Source organism: Apteryx mantelli, chromosome 10 (assembly GCF_036417845.1).
Source record: "Apteryx mantelli isolate bAptMan1 chromosome 10, bAptMan1.hap1, whole genome shotgun sequence".
NCBI classification, from domain to species: Eukaryota; Metazoa; Chordata; class Aves; order Apterygiformes; family Apterygidae; genus Apteryx; species Apteryx mantelli.
The window spans coordinates 10,730,330-10,745,378 of NC_089987.1; the positions used below are offsets into that span (position 1 = coordinate 10,730,330).

The following is a 15,049-nucleotide window of genomic DNA, read 5'->3' on the forward strand; positions in this document are numbered from 1 at the left end:
GCCTATCTTTACTCCTACCAGAATTACTGTCAGTTTTCCCACTGCTTTCAAGGAATGAGGCATTCTCTGGTTCTGAAAATTCGATCTTTGGTGTACTTGGAGTATTTGTTTGTTTGCTGGTTTGTTTGCTTTAAAAAACATAGCTTATATCTCCCAGCTTAGATACAAACCAAAAATGCTACGTTTAGGAAATGTCTTACACAATCAAATAACTTTGTTTCACAAAGTGAAAGCAATTAACTGTTAAAAAAATGTAATGAGCATTGACCTGCTTGCAAACTCATTTTCTCCAGGGCGGCACTCATAGAATCCTATGATTAACTGCACATCACCCAGACAAAGTTCTTCCAGTCTAGTCTTTCAAATCGAACTAGTTTGACACTTTTCAGATAAACGCAGTTGCACATTTTCCTCCCACGTACAACAATCAGCATCTGTCAAGACTGTCTTGGTAAAGCGAAACAGACCTTTCTGGATCAGGGCTGTTTACTGGCAGAAAGCACGAGAGAGAGAAGAGGCCATAGGGTACTCTCAGCTAACACAGGGTATCTCTGTTTCTTCTCAGACCAATTCAGTAGGAGATTGAGGAGAACGCTTCTATTCCTGGAGCTGCCCTAAATAAGAGTAATTCACTTTGTACTGTGCTCTGTGGCCTTTCAGCAGAGGAATGCTTCTGATTACTTTTGCAATGTCTGTGTTCAGTGCATTGCATTTGCAGGATTGAACACTTGATAAACCCTTTAAAAAGGCCACAGCAGCAGCATGGCAGAACTGAGTGACAGCTGCAGGAATATGCTGATACGTTTTGATTTTATCTTTCGCAACCTTGGATGCTTTCCTTTGTAGGTTCATCCTCAGTTTTAGCAAAGGCAGTCTTCAAAGTTTGCCTCTTTTACACTGAATAAGTAAATAAAAATTGAGAGAGAAGGCACAGACCATACTCCCATCTTTGAGATGAAGGTGGGGTTATTTTTCATGTTACATCTCCAGAGTTGTAAGCTGTTCTTCAGCAGCCCCAGCAGCCCAAAAGCATGATTAACTATGTGAAATGACGGAAGAAAATGTTAAAGACACATTTCAAAATAGAAAGCCTAAATGAAAGGATGTTCAGCAGTAAATGACAACTACAGGATAAATCAAATCCTGAATAACAAACAGCTGCAATTTATGATAACATCAGTAACAAAAGACTAGAAATTCTTGGTCAAACCCAGCAATTATTGATAAATAGCCTGATGAAGTAAGAATGCTAATATAGTGCACAGAAAATTGTGGTTTAAACCTGCTATCAGTGTACTGAGATGGGTGAAAGTACAGAAATGGAAGAATCATCAGATTACCTCCAGATTAAATAAAATAATGTGCAAGACCATTTGGAATTGGATTAAATTACATTTAAAAACTGATTAATGTTTATTCTTTTTTTCCCCATACCTTTCTCATTGCATATAATCTTAACTTTTAAACCCTAGGAGGTGAAAATTTAATCTTATTGTCATAAGCATAAGCCTAAAAGACTGATCATAAAGGAACTACATGTGACTACTCACAAGAAAGCTGTCAGCTATGGTAGGAGTTCTGCTAAATGCTAAGTAATAAATAATAAAGCTGAATAATGTCAATAGCTGTGAATACGGATATGATACCATAATTCAGTGAAACCTAGGCAGACTCTCTGCTATGTTCGGAAGGTTACTCGCAAACAAGAATAGCTCGAATGGAACAGGGCGGCGCTTGAATGTCATAATGAGGTTAACAATTTGTATCTGTAACTGCATGAGCAATTTATATTTTTAGAAACTGTGAGATTTAATCAAAAAAAAAATTCTTGGTATATAAGCAAGCAAATTTCAGTCTAAATCCGAGTTTCATCCTACAGGCCTGGATATAGGATGTAGTAAAGTAGCTACTGTGGTGCTGTTTGTTCAGCAATACTCCAGCAGCCACCAAAATTCTTGATGACTATTCTGCTCTCAGATTGAATCTGATGGAGGTTATGATTATGTGCAACATCTGGTAAAACTGTTTTGCATCCAGATGCCAAAGCTCACTTTTATCTCTTTGAATTATGCCTTCTAGATCATGTCGAGTGTAAGGAACAACAATGCTAAGTATATTCTTGAGGGTGAATATGCCAACATCATCTTCAAAGTGGAAGAAGACAGCGGTGATGTATATGCATTTGAGAGGCTAGATAGAGAAAAAAAAGCAGAGTATGAGCTGACAGCTCTCATTATTGACAGAAGAAACAACCAATCGCTGGAACCACCATCTAAATTTATTATCAAGGTTTATGACATTAATGACAATGTCCCCGTGTTTGTACAAAAGGTATTCAATGGATCTGTCCCAGAAATGTCACCAGTAGGTACGTTCTTCATTCACTCATTTCCCTTCATGACCCTGACTAAAGAGCAGAATTTGTGCTAAACGTACTGCTGGATAATCCTTTTCTAGGAACCTCGGTCACCAAAGTGACAGCTGTAGATGCTGACGACCCAACAGTTACAGGTCATGCCACGGTTACCTACCAAGTCATTAAAGGAGACGAATATTTCACAGTTGATGATTCCGGTAGGTCAGCTATGCAAATGTCAAACTTCTATCTTATGCTTTTAAGAAACACAGTTTTAAGCCTTTTTCTTTCTGGACAAGGTGGAGAATAAGTTACAAATACAATTATTGATTGTAATTTTGAAAGATTTTTCATTCATAATGGCACAGTGCCACTGTCTGCATCTGAAAATGAACTATTAAAGTCAGGATATTGGGTGCCATGAACTAAATGACAAGATAACAAGTCCTTTTTTCCCACTGAGGAAGAGACTGACTAGGAGCTAATTTAAGTTTATGTTTTCAGTTTGGCATGGATATCATTCCTGTGACCAAACAGAAAAAGGTGAATACATAAATCCAGAAATTGCATTGCTCAAGAAAAACTCACAGAAATGCTATGAAAAAATAAGCAAGAGGTAGATGGTGATTCCATGCCTAGAGAATTCCCTACAGCTTCGCAGCTCTGGAGTTAGGAGGGCTGGGTAACCAGCTTCCCCAATTAGTTGAGACCTGGAGCAGCTCATTACATACGAACTGAAGTGCATTTTATTGGTTTGATTTTGATTTTGAAATGTGGTTTCCAGTTTTATAATCAATAATTTAACACTTTTTGTCCCTAAATTTTCTTCTTTAAGCTTACAAATAATGTGAATCTCTCTTGTAAGCAGAAAGCATATTGGTTCTCTGAAGCTCAGACAAAGCAGTGGTCAGACAAACTCTCTAAGTGCTATAGGGATCAAGCTTAGGCATTGTTAGAATTAACTATGCTTGTAAGCAGCAAAGATCAGTTTAAAGGAATGTATTGTACAAAAACCTCTCAAATACGCCATCATATAGAAAGATTTCTAGCATTTCTAACATTAGAAAAACACCACTGTTAAAATGCTACTTAAAGCCAAATGCATGGCATAAGGCAAAAATGAGCTGTCAAAATTAAGAGATGTCAGACATGCTACAAAATCTAATCATATTCAATGTTATTTTTTTAAAGGTGTGATTTTTACAACCAGGGCTGATTTAGACAGAGAGAATCAATCAACATATGAAATTATTGTTAAAGCAAAAGATGCTCCAGGGTCTTCTGGGGATTCAAGCACTGCTACAGTCATTATCACTTTAACTGACATCAATGACAACTTCCCAGTATTCAAACACCGTAAGTATAATGCAAGTGGTGTATCAGTTGGAAAGCAAGGGTTGGCATGATTAAAACAGATTTATATCAGAATTCATCACAATTTAACATTTCTTTAAAATGGACAAAAGAATCTCACATATTCAGAGGGTCTTCTGTATTTCAGCCCTAGCTACATTACCCAGCTGATGCACACCTAGAACAGAAAAAGATTGATACTAACTTCATCACTTTCTACAAAATCTTGACAATGTTGAGAATTAATTAAACTTTTATAAAAAATACATCAAAAGTACTGTCTGTAGAGACAGATAACTGAATTCTCAAGGAAATATTGTTCTGTATGTCTAAAAACTAAGAACAATTTTTAACTAAGTTCTAGCTTTCATGAGCACACTCTCTTTTTTGCTGTTTTTTTTTCTTTAACAGCGTCGTTTCACTTTAAAGTTCCTGAAAACGTTTCAGTAGGAGGAGAAGTTGGCAGAGTCAAAGTGGAAGATGTTGATGAACCACAACATAGAAATACGAAATACAGTTTTGTCAGAGGAGATTACAGGGACACCTTTGAAATTGTAGCAAATCCATTCACAAACGAAGGAATCATTAGGCCAAAGAAGGTACTTTCCCTAGTAACAGACAAAGATGACTATCTTATTTTTCCATTTGTAACAAGAGTGATTCCGCACAGGACTAGGAGTAGGAAAAAATGGAAATGTGTGGAAGTCGCAACATGAAATGTGCTTATCCAGAGAAGCCTGAACTGTGAGCTCTGTGATGAGAACAGCTGGTGATGTACTAGCCCATTTCAGCCACCAGTACTGGGAAAACCTTGAATTATTGCAAAGAGTGCACTGGAGACTAAGTCAGATGTTCAGGTTTGCATGTCAGGCTCCTCTCAAGCTTCAGATATTCACATGTTTTAAAAAGTCAATGATTTTAGCAGTTTAGGCTCCCAACCAAGTCAAAGAATCTTTCTCTTCTGCAGTCAAAGTGAAAACAAAGCAGAAAACACGAACGAGTCCACCTGAACGCTCTTCTGAAAGTGCTCTTTAGAATTTGGCACTTGGTCCAGTCCTAGTGAAAGCCTTCTTACCTTCCTCAACGCATTTTCAGAGCTTCCCAGTTACTTACTGGTAGCTCTGTAAGAGGGCCCAGACTCTTCAAAGCTTTTATCATAGTTTGCTCTTTGTTTTTTAATTCTCAGAGCAACTTAATTTGTACCAAGGGACATTCCTGCATTACATGGAGTGTTGCCAAGCATGCATTGATTTCATTGACTTACAGTAAAAAAAAGGGCGTTGACTATAAATTATCTCCTGGAATACTCAGATTGACATGAATGTGCTTTTTACTTCCAAGCCTCCCTCTAACTATTAAGACTAGCAATGTCGTCAAGAAGAGGAGAAAACTTTAAGGAAAAAAAGCACCAAATGTTACAGTACTTCCAGTGAAGTCTGGAGATGTGATAACATTAGGTGTGAGCAGCCTTTCCTCCCCAAACGCAGCCCTTCCCCGATCCTTTCAGGACCCTGAGGAGTGCCAGTTCTTTGCAGGCTGCATTGCCGGCAGCCTGCGCCGCGAGGACCAGCACCAGGAGACCCCCCAGCGTAGCGGGCTCCTTTGGAGTTTGTGCTGCTAAGAACCAGCTCATCTTTTAACACACAGTGGGCAAAATTCACCCCAATGTTATGCAAGGGGCCGCATGCGTACTCCATAATTATAAATATACAACCATTTGAGATAAAATTTCAACTGCTAGATAAGCACTATCATTTCCATTTACTGTGTTCACTCAAATAAAAAAACAGTCACTACTGTTAACTACTGTATATTTCACAGTACATATACAATCTCAGACAACAGTGCATATGGACCCAAACTTTGAAATAAGAGATAGCTGGGTTTTTTCTCACTGCCCTAGTTCCTGGCCTTCTTTCCATTACGGGATGCCTTTTACAATCAGGCAATGAGAAAAACAAGCAAGTGGATGTTGTTTATCACTACCTGTCCCAGCTATCGGTCAGTGCAGCTAGGAAATCAGCCTTGAATGACTGCAGAACAGAAAGCCTGGCCAGGAGGAGGAGAATCTGGCCCTCACCTTTGAGAAAAAGGAGCTAAACAAGCTTGGACGAGCTCTGATGTAGCCTAGGGGGAGAGAGCACAGCCTCCGACAGAAGCCTACAGCTACAGAACTGTAAAAAGAAAATTATTTAAACTGAGAAGTTTTGCTGAACTTTGAATACTGAAAAAATTTATTCAAAACCAGAAGTTGCTCAAGCCACCCTACCTGTGAAAAAGAGAAGTTCAGTGAGGAAGTGCTTTCCCAAGAATGTAGTTAATTTGAAATTTGCTAGTATTTCCAAAGAAAAATGCCAGCACAGAGCTTTAATTTGCATAGATAGCCAATGCAAAGTTTACTTAGACATCAACAAAAGAAGAATATCTGTTTATCTTTTTTCTAGCCCCTGGACTTCGAAAAAGTAGCAGAATACAAGTTTGACATTGAAGCAACAGATCCCACAGTTGATCTTCGCTATTTTAAATCTGGTGGTTCTAGGAGCATCTCGACTGTTACCATTGAAGTTACCGATGTTGATGAGCCTCCTGTCTTCACTAAACTGCCATATGATTTTAAAGTAAGAGAAAATGATCCAGAAAAACGAACACTTGGCTCAGTTTGGGCACATGACCCTGACGCAGCTAAACGGAAAATCAGGTAACATGACACTAGCTCTAGTAATTCTATTTGAAAATTGAGAATTTGTTAATGATCCCCAGAATTTGATAAGTAACTAAGAGAATTTTGCCCAATTTTTCAGAAATCCACAAGCTGAAAAAAAAATCCAATTTAATTTTTCAGTCACTTCAACCATGGACATATACTGGAACCAACAAATATGAACATAAGTTACATTTACCCATGTAATTACCACATAGAATCACTTATAAAACATTTGCACATTTATGGGAAAATGTATAATTCTGGATACCTTTATGTGGCTATAATTTATTGTTGTAATTTTTATTGTAATAACTTTCTTGAGCATGAGCTTTGAAAGGAAAATAAAACAGACTTCTTAACCAGCAAAGGACTATAATTTGGGACCTTTTCTGATGATATATTACACTCTCACAGCTTGCATAATTTTAGGGGAATATTCTGGAAGAGTCTGATCATCATATTAATGCAATTTGTCATACAACTCCTCTCTAGCCTTCTACTATGAAGAACAGAAGTGAAACACAGTATTATCACCCTTGTATTAACATATCTCTTTTTAAACAAAAACCAGATTTAGTCGCCGAAGAGCCAGTCCTAATGGAGACTACATTAGAATATCCGATACTGGAATTATTCAAATTCCTAAACCTCTGGACAGAGAATTCAGTGCCTCTTACAACATAACAGTAGCAGCCCAGGAAGTCCTTGAAGATGGTAAGTGCTATCTATTTTCTTTTTTGAAAGAAATCAGAATATGACCGTACAGCAAGACTATAGCTTATCAAAAAGGAAAGCCTCAACCTGACAGCTTGTTCACACTGAGCTACAAATGAAGCAGATGCTCACAGGCTCTGCACAATAATCTTCCAAATCAAATAAATACCTAAAAAAGATTCATTCACACATTCAGTGTGTTAAAGGAATAAAAAGGGCACGGGGAGAGGAAGAAGCTCGGGATGAATGGATAAGCCTCATGGTTAGAGCAGAGACATCCCAGCTGCCTCCCGCCCTCGCCCAGTTACAAACGTCGCTGCCGAGCGAGGGCAGGGGGACCGCGGCTGCACCGGCACCTCCGTGCAGCTCGCCTCCCGCCCCGCGCTCCAGCTGCCCAAGCACAGCTGCCGTTGCCTTTATCGCTTTCTCTTACTCCAGCACAGCAGTAAAACTAAAGCCCGACTCCCATAGCAAACGTTGTCCTGGGGTTTCCAACTGTTGAGTGACAATGTCTGTGTCAGGGCCAGGCCCTGCACTGGCCTCACCATCACAACCCTGCCTCTGTGCCAGTGGCCTTAATGCCAGAGGATGATCTTGGACACCACAGTCACAGAGTCTGAAGAACCAAGAAGCCATAAGCAATTACCATTTTCCTCTCTTCTTCCTCACAGAGCCTGGATAATTTAGTCCAATATGAAAGTTGTTAGAAAAAACTCTGAATCTATCAAAGGAAAAGTCAGTATGAATGATGGAGCTAGGAACTCTCTTTATTCATCATGCAGGAGACACAAAGATGGACACAAGCAAGGGAAAAAGGGAGCAATACACCACTGAGATTCCCAACATCTAAGTGACATGTGTTGTTGGTGGTTTTTTTCAGGCCAGCTTTCTGACAGAGAATCACATGCCCAAGTTCATGTCATAGTTATGGATGTAAATGATAATGCTCCAGAACTTGTTTATCTCGAGGAACCCAGAGTGTGTGAAAATGCTGCACCAGGAAAGGTGAGACAGGAGGTTTTTTCCTTAATCCTGAATTATCTACTTCCAAGTCTAAGCAAACATGTCTTTTATTAAAAAGTTAGTCTCAGTTTTCACAGCCAAACACCTGATCTGAAATTATTTTCAGCAATTTCCAAACTGTCAGAGGTCAGAAATCTCTCTTTAGGACTTTATACTGATAGGTTATAGGCATTTATCTGCTTACACACATGGACTGCACAGTGCCTCCCCTCCAGGTTTGTAAGTATGTACATGCATTAGCAATTGAACTGGGAAGTAAAGACAATACTTGCAAAGCAAAAATTAGCAATTCAGTTGCCACACTGCCACATGCAATGTTACTGTAGTATTTATGAGTGGGCAATTATTTGCATACACAAGTAGTATTAGCATTTGTGGTTTTAGATGTTCGGCCTCAGATACACATATTTAGCGTATATATATATAATGTTTGATTAATTTACAATCTTTGGAACAGATTGGACTCTTTGAAGGAATCTGTTAGAACACACAAGGTACTATTTCACCTTTAACTTAATGTTTAAACTACCTTTGGGATATAATTATACACATCTTGTATGTATTATACATCTACTGTACTGCAGGTTGAGGTTTTCAAAAACAAGCAGGTCATTCAGGAGTGGAAGTCTCAATGACATTCAATGACTGAGACTCATCTCTAAATAAGTTGAACACTTCAGAAGATATCCATCTTATGTATTTCAATGAACATTCATTATGTCTTTTAGCATAAGACATTTTTTATGCTTTAATTACCCAAGACTTTATCTTTTGTCTCCCACCTGTCAGTGAAGTTGAATCACTATTTTAGGAGAAAGACAGTGCTCTTTTTGAAGAGTTATAAGGAAATTACTTCCCTTGGAAGAACTGGAAGAGGAGCATCATGAAACTTCTTTGCCCTGCCCTTTACTGAAATTGTTACACAGGATACACAGCCCAGCTTTAACTTAGATACTCTAAGCCTTTTTACCACTAGAGGCAATGCATACTGAAAATTATGACCTCTTCCTTCTTTATAGGTAATCGTCAGGATTTCAGCTACTGACAAGGATGAAGTATCACCTAGAGGTTTCTTCAAATACTCCCTGGCCACAGAAGATAGCAACTTCTCTTTGATTGAGAACTATGGTAGTGTATCTCTGCAGTGGATTTTCTCAGATAGCCTAAGTGAGACACTAGGACACAGGGGAGAAAAGGTGTAGCAATAACCCAAGTTTGGTCCAGTTGAGGTATTGTTATTTAGAAAGTCTTAACCTACTACAGAAATGTTGTTTGTTGCCACCCAAGTTTGACTGGCTTTCCTAACGGCTTGCTCTGTCTCAGCAGAAGATGTACCAACAATCTATAAGGAAAATCAGGTAGAGATTATCACTTAATTATATGTTGTTACTTCTTCCAGATAACACAGCTAATATCACTGTCAAATATGGACAGTTTAATCGTGAACTTGCAAAAATCCACTACCTGCCTGTCATCATCTCAGACAATGGTGATCCTGACCTCAGCAGCACAAATACGCTTGTCATCAGTGTCTGCAAGTGTAATGAAAAAGGCAACTTCACTTTTTGTGAGGAAAAAGTTCAACAAGTTGGAGTTAGTATTCAAGCACTGGTGGCAATTTTCATCTGCATCTTCACAATCATTGGTAAGTATTTGACTTTTGTAATGTTCTCTGACTTAAAATGTGGGGAATTTTTGTTTTTTTCTTAACTGAGTCCACAAAAACTTTGTGCCTATAAAATGGTCATGAAAGCAGAAATACTCTAACTATTTGAGTCATTTAATTTGCTCTTTTTACCTGGCCTGTTAGCATATTTTCAACTATTAAACTGTATTTGTTCTATTGGAGAGGTTAAGCCATTGGAAAGGTTATTGCAGGTCTACATAATATACTTGACTCATTGTTACTAGGCTCACATGGAGCTATAAATCAGGAAATTTGTGCCAACGCAGCAACAACAAACAACAAATTCCTGTTTCCAAAGGCTAAACTAGTCCCGACACCCTTTAAACAGTCCAGTGAACATATTTATATAAATACATCTGTAACAAGTTGATAGATCATCTATTTGCTGTATTTGGAATCTACCAGAGAATGGGCAACTGTTGGGGTTTTTGTTGCTTGAGAAGAGGTCCCCATCACAAATATCACAATATAAGTAGCATTTAATGCCTGCCATGAAAAGATTTGCCAATTCAAGGCAATAGTTGATAGAGCTATTCAATGAATTTGTGACTCTAGTTCAAGAGTCACAATTTCTGTACAGACTGAACTGCTTTGAGAACACACAAAACCTACAATGTCTAATAATCTCTTCCCCTCAAGAAAAAAACAAACCTTCATATTTTACGTATCTGAAATGCAACTTGTTTTACTCTGCTTCCTTACATCTCTATTTACATTTGCCGATGTATATTTTCTTTGCAGTAATTGTATTGCTAATTCTGCTAAGAAAGAGACACAAGAAGGATTTGAGTGGTCTTGGGAGGAACGTGGCAGAGATTCATGAGCAACTTGTCACTTACGATGAAGAAGGTGGTGGTGAAATGGATACCACGAGCTATGACGTGTCTGTACTCAACTCTGTCCGTAAGAATGGTATAAAGCCAGAAGCAGTGCCCTCTCCGTATGCACAAATCCAAAAACCTTCTGGAAATATAACTTCTGGTGCTGGAGAAATGGAAATTATGATTGAAGTTAAGAAGGATGAAGCCGACAATGACAGGGATTTGCTACCATATGACACACTTCACATTTACGGCTACGAAGGTGCTGAGTCCATTGCAGAGTCTCTCAGTTCTTTGGCATCAGGCTCCTCAGACTCAGATATTGATTATGACTTTCTAAATGACTGGGGACCAAGGTTTAAAATGTTAGCTGAGCTTTATGGGTCAGAACCAAATGAAGATTTTGTGTATTGAGTTCAAATTAGCCATTTTCTAATTAGCCAATTTTCTCCCTCCTGCTACAGATAGACATCAAGAGCCTTTCAGTGGCCAAAGAAGGATTCACAGCTTTTTACCCAAGCAGTACTAGGATTTCAGACAGACAAGAAAAAATCCTGACAGCAGTAGGGATAAAAAGAAACACACAAGTTAAATATATTGACTTCTCCTAGCATTGCCATCCTTCCTAGCATTCTGCTCTTTCCCCCAAATTGCTGCTTGGGGACCTGCTTGAGTCTTCTAGGACACAACTCCCCATCCAGATGAACACTTCTCCTTAAAAAGTGGCTCTGTTTCCAGTTTCTCCTTCATTCCTTCTCCTGTATTCTTTTAATCAACATGCGTTCAGGATCAGCATCCGTTGAAATGGAGAGGCTCGGTGGTGTTGGGAAGGCATGTTTTGTATAACCTCCTGGATCTCGGGCCCACTGGTTTGCCTGGCCCTCTTGTAACATCTTGCATTTATATTCCATGCTTACACTTACCCAGCAGAGGCAAGGAGGAACATATGGTCTATCACTTAATATTAGAAATTATTCCATCACATTCAAAAAGAGGCATGATTTTTTCTTCTTTCCAATCTATTAATTATTCTTGCTTTATAGTCTTCTACTACAAATCTGAGTTAAAGATAAAATTAGAGAGGATTTTTAGATGCACAATCTGGTTTCATCTGTCATTTTTAACAGCCTGATGATGATTTCAGGCACCTTTCTGGAGTGCTAGAATTCCTCTAGCTATCAGCAAAATTATTTCTTCTGGCTGTAAATAGGACCTCAGTGTTATTCAATGGTATCCTTCCTGCAGGGCAGGAAACCTGGAGATCAGGGGAATGTTAAGACTCCAATACTGTAGATTTCTCCAGATTGCAACATAGGTGTCTCTAGATCTCTAAAAGGGTTGAGTAAGTTTTCTATTCAACCTTATTAAAGGAATTTTATTATTTCAGGGACAAACAAATAAAGGGCCTCATTACTGTGAAACTGTTTTGATTTTTCCTAAGCAGGTACTGTAAAACGGGTATTTTCCATCTAGGAAAATATTGTAGACTTCCAAACCGGAATGCTATACACCTATGCATTTGCATGCATGAAAGAACCACAAATGTAAGAAAGGTTTTGGAGCTGCAGTCACTATGTCCCTGGTAAGCATGTGCTTAGTTTCTCACCTGATGAAGAGCCACACAATGAAAAGGATGAAACTTCCCGTGCGTGAAGTTATCCAGCCATATACATTTTGTAAAAAAGCGTGTGTCTTAGGACAATGGCCTGTCCCTGGCTCCTGGCAATGCAGCCTCCCATTGCCTTCGATAGGAACAGAACCCAACCACGCAGATACCCAGTTTTGCAGAATCTGTGCTGGAGCTGTATGTATCAGTCTAGTTGATTTGATTATTTAAATTTGGTAGCTAACCAGATAACACTAAATCTTTTTCTTTTTTTCTAAACCAGAGTAGTGGAACCTCACAAATTTGCTTTTCAGTTATCCATGACATCTCTAATTTACACTCCCTTCCCAAAAAAGGCTTTCTCAGCAGGAAATAGCAATGCATTATAATATGGTCTCACATTAGTCCTCCATTACTATAAAAAAGTTGTCTAACACAACATTTAGCAGGACACTAATGCATACTATCATCAATAATTCAAATCACTCAAATTTTCAAATATAAACTTAAGGAAAAATAAGTAGCATCCTGCCCATCAATCAAATCAGCTTTGGATCAGACCCTTTATAAAAGAAGCACATGTTGGGATGACAGTCTTGGTTTATTTTTATTGTGTTCATTCACTTTTATTTTGCTTAATCCAGTCAACAGTGTATGCTATTGAGGTTCCACATGTTAGTATGTTATAAAGAACTCTGACTAATTATACTTACAGTTTAAGGTTTTCATCAGTAATTAAGATATTGGCAATCAACAGGTAAAGTTAGTTATGAAATTATTTAGTGCAGTAAATAAAGTACTTCAGTAAGCATCATCTTGATAGTATTATCTGTAATCGCTATTTTTAAATCTGTTTTATAAAGCTATTTTAAGAAACACTGTATCGATTTCCACTGTATAAAGAGTTTACACTGGATATTTTCTTTTTATGTTGCTGTACTGTATTTTTTTTTTTTTAACTACATAAAAGTGAATTTCAAGTTTGGGTGTCCTGTGTATTAGTGAGTTCCACAAAGACACTACCAGGCTTTGTGTCAGAGTGAATTCAACCACAAAAACACTGGAATCTACACTCAAATCAAACTGAAATTAGACACAAATTCATAAACGGATTTACCACAAAAGACATTTTGTCCCGCTCTTTGGAAAGCTGTCAGGAAGGCTCATGAGGTGGGGAAGAGCAAAAGCCCAACAGTGCAGTCTGGCCTGAGCAGCTGCAGAGGTTGAATCCTCTGCCTTTGGAGGCCGAGTGTTGGCCAGCCCTACAGGACACATTATATCCCTTCCCACGTGTTTGGTATTTTAGCAGCCGGGCACCACAGGGACTTGGAAGCACCATTTTCACTGACATCCTGCCCTTTGTCCTTACTGCAAACGTACTTTGCTCAAATGGAAAGGGATCCGGGCAGGAGCCAAAGTCCTAGAGCCTCGGGTCAGCATCTACCCCCACGTGTGGGGGCTACACCGATGCCACCGCCACCGCGGTCAGTTCCCCGTCTCGTGGCAGGGGGAAACACCAAGCCCCAGCAGACCGGCCTGCTACCTTCATCTTATTCTCCTACCTGCTGCTACAGATATAAGCAAGCAGGATTAAACTGTGTTACACAAAAAGCTCCAACTTTCTCACAATCCAGGAATTAGATCTGACCCAAAAATAGTAGACACCTCTGACAGGGAAATAAAAAATGATCCCTACATTTGCAGTTTTAGATAGCATGGTTCTTTAATATCTCCTTTCTCTACTAATAATGACTACCCCAATATACTCCCAAGATATGCTAATGCTTTAAAAAAATCCCATCAATTTTCCCCAGATACGGCACTCACAGTTTACAAAGCTTGGAATAAAGCAAAAAAGTTCAATTCCTTAAGTTCTAATTGCCATGAGCAAACTCAGAATCAAACACACGTTAGCACAAGTTGTATGAAAAACACAATAGATGTGCTAATTATGTTATAATGAAATGCATTTTTCCAAAGATTTGATTAAACAGTTGTTTGTAACTTGTACCACAGATTTTCATAAAGGTTTTCATTATTCATTTAATTAATATGCATTTTAATCTCTTATCCCTAAAAGTATATCATAAATTATTATTTTACTACATTCAGAGAAGTCCATGCCATTTAATAAAGGTTTTTTACTCCCATCCCATTAGAATTTTTTCTGAAATAATGACTTGTGATTGGAATCCTTGATAAGTAGCACAGTAGCAAGGGAAAGCTGTTTGAATATTAACACCTGGCACCCTGCCATACTTCCCAAATAAGTCAGGGGAGCTAAGTTCCCTTTATCAAAATGAATTTCCACTACTCGGAGAAAAAAGAGTTATATCAGCTATTACAGTCCAGCACCACTGATACGCCGTTAGGAAGAACATAACGGCAAAAACTGCAAAAATTAAGATTCATTATAAAAGGAGAAAAAAAATGAACTGTTCTTGTTGAGTTCTTGTTTTCTTTCTTCTATTAGTGGATTCTTCCCTTTCTTCCCTTCAGCAACAAGGGGAGCTCCAGAGGGGACCCAGCCACCCTTGTCTTCAGACCTGCCCGGACATAGGTACCACCTTCCAGCCAGGCCAAATCACAGTGAGCACGTCATGGAAAGCAGCATTGGCCTTTTGGAGCTTAGAGCTTGGAGTATAGATCCACCTATAACTATTTCAAATTTTGTCACTCTTGATGCTCCTACGCACGTCACTTGGAGGGAAGTGCTCATGGTAGTAGTACACATGCAGATATATTATTTGGCTAGAAATAACAGTTTTACTTATTTCCATTATAT

At 38.6% G+C, this 15,049-nt stretch overlaps 1 protein-coding gene across 2 annotated transcripts in view; it reads left to right on the forward strand.

Moving 5' to 3' along the window:
* The window catches only part of CDH5 (cadherin 5), a 34,294-nt gene extending 21,050 nt beyond the window's left edge, over nt 1-13,244 (forward strand). The window contains exons 1-11 of one of the 2 annotated variants that reach the window (XM_013941134.2): nt 1,491-1,569; nt 2,080-2,368; nt 2,458-2,574; nt 3,548-3,712; nt 4,121-4,308; nt 6,154-6,407; nt 6,985-7,127; nt 8,008-8,132; nt 9,170-9,278; nt 9,550-9,795; nt 10,579-13,244. In XM_013941134.2, coding sequence (XP_013796588.1) covers nt 1,567-1,569; nt 2,080-2,368; nt 2,458-2,574; nt 3,548-3,712; nt 4,121-4,308; nt 6,154-6,407; nt 6,985-7,127; nt 8,008-8,132; nt 9,170-9,278; nt 9,550-9,795; nt 10,579-11,072 — 2,133 coding nt within the window. In that variant the 5' untranslated portion in view covers nt 1,491-1,566 and the 3' untranslated portion in view covers nt 11,073-13,244. Of the gene's footprint in view, nt 1-1,490; nt 1,570-2,079; nt 2,369-2,457; nt 2,575-3,547; nt 3,713-4,120; nt 4,309-6,153; nt 6,408-6,984; nt 7,128-8,007; nt 8,133-9,169; nt 9,279-9,549; nt 9,796-10,578 lie in introns of those variants that run through there. The other variant, XM_013941135.2, reaches the window with a different exon arrangement.
* The last annotated feature ends 1,805 nt before the right edge of the window (nt 13,245-15,049 follow it).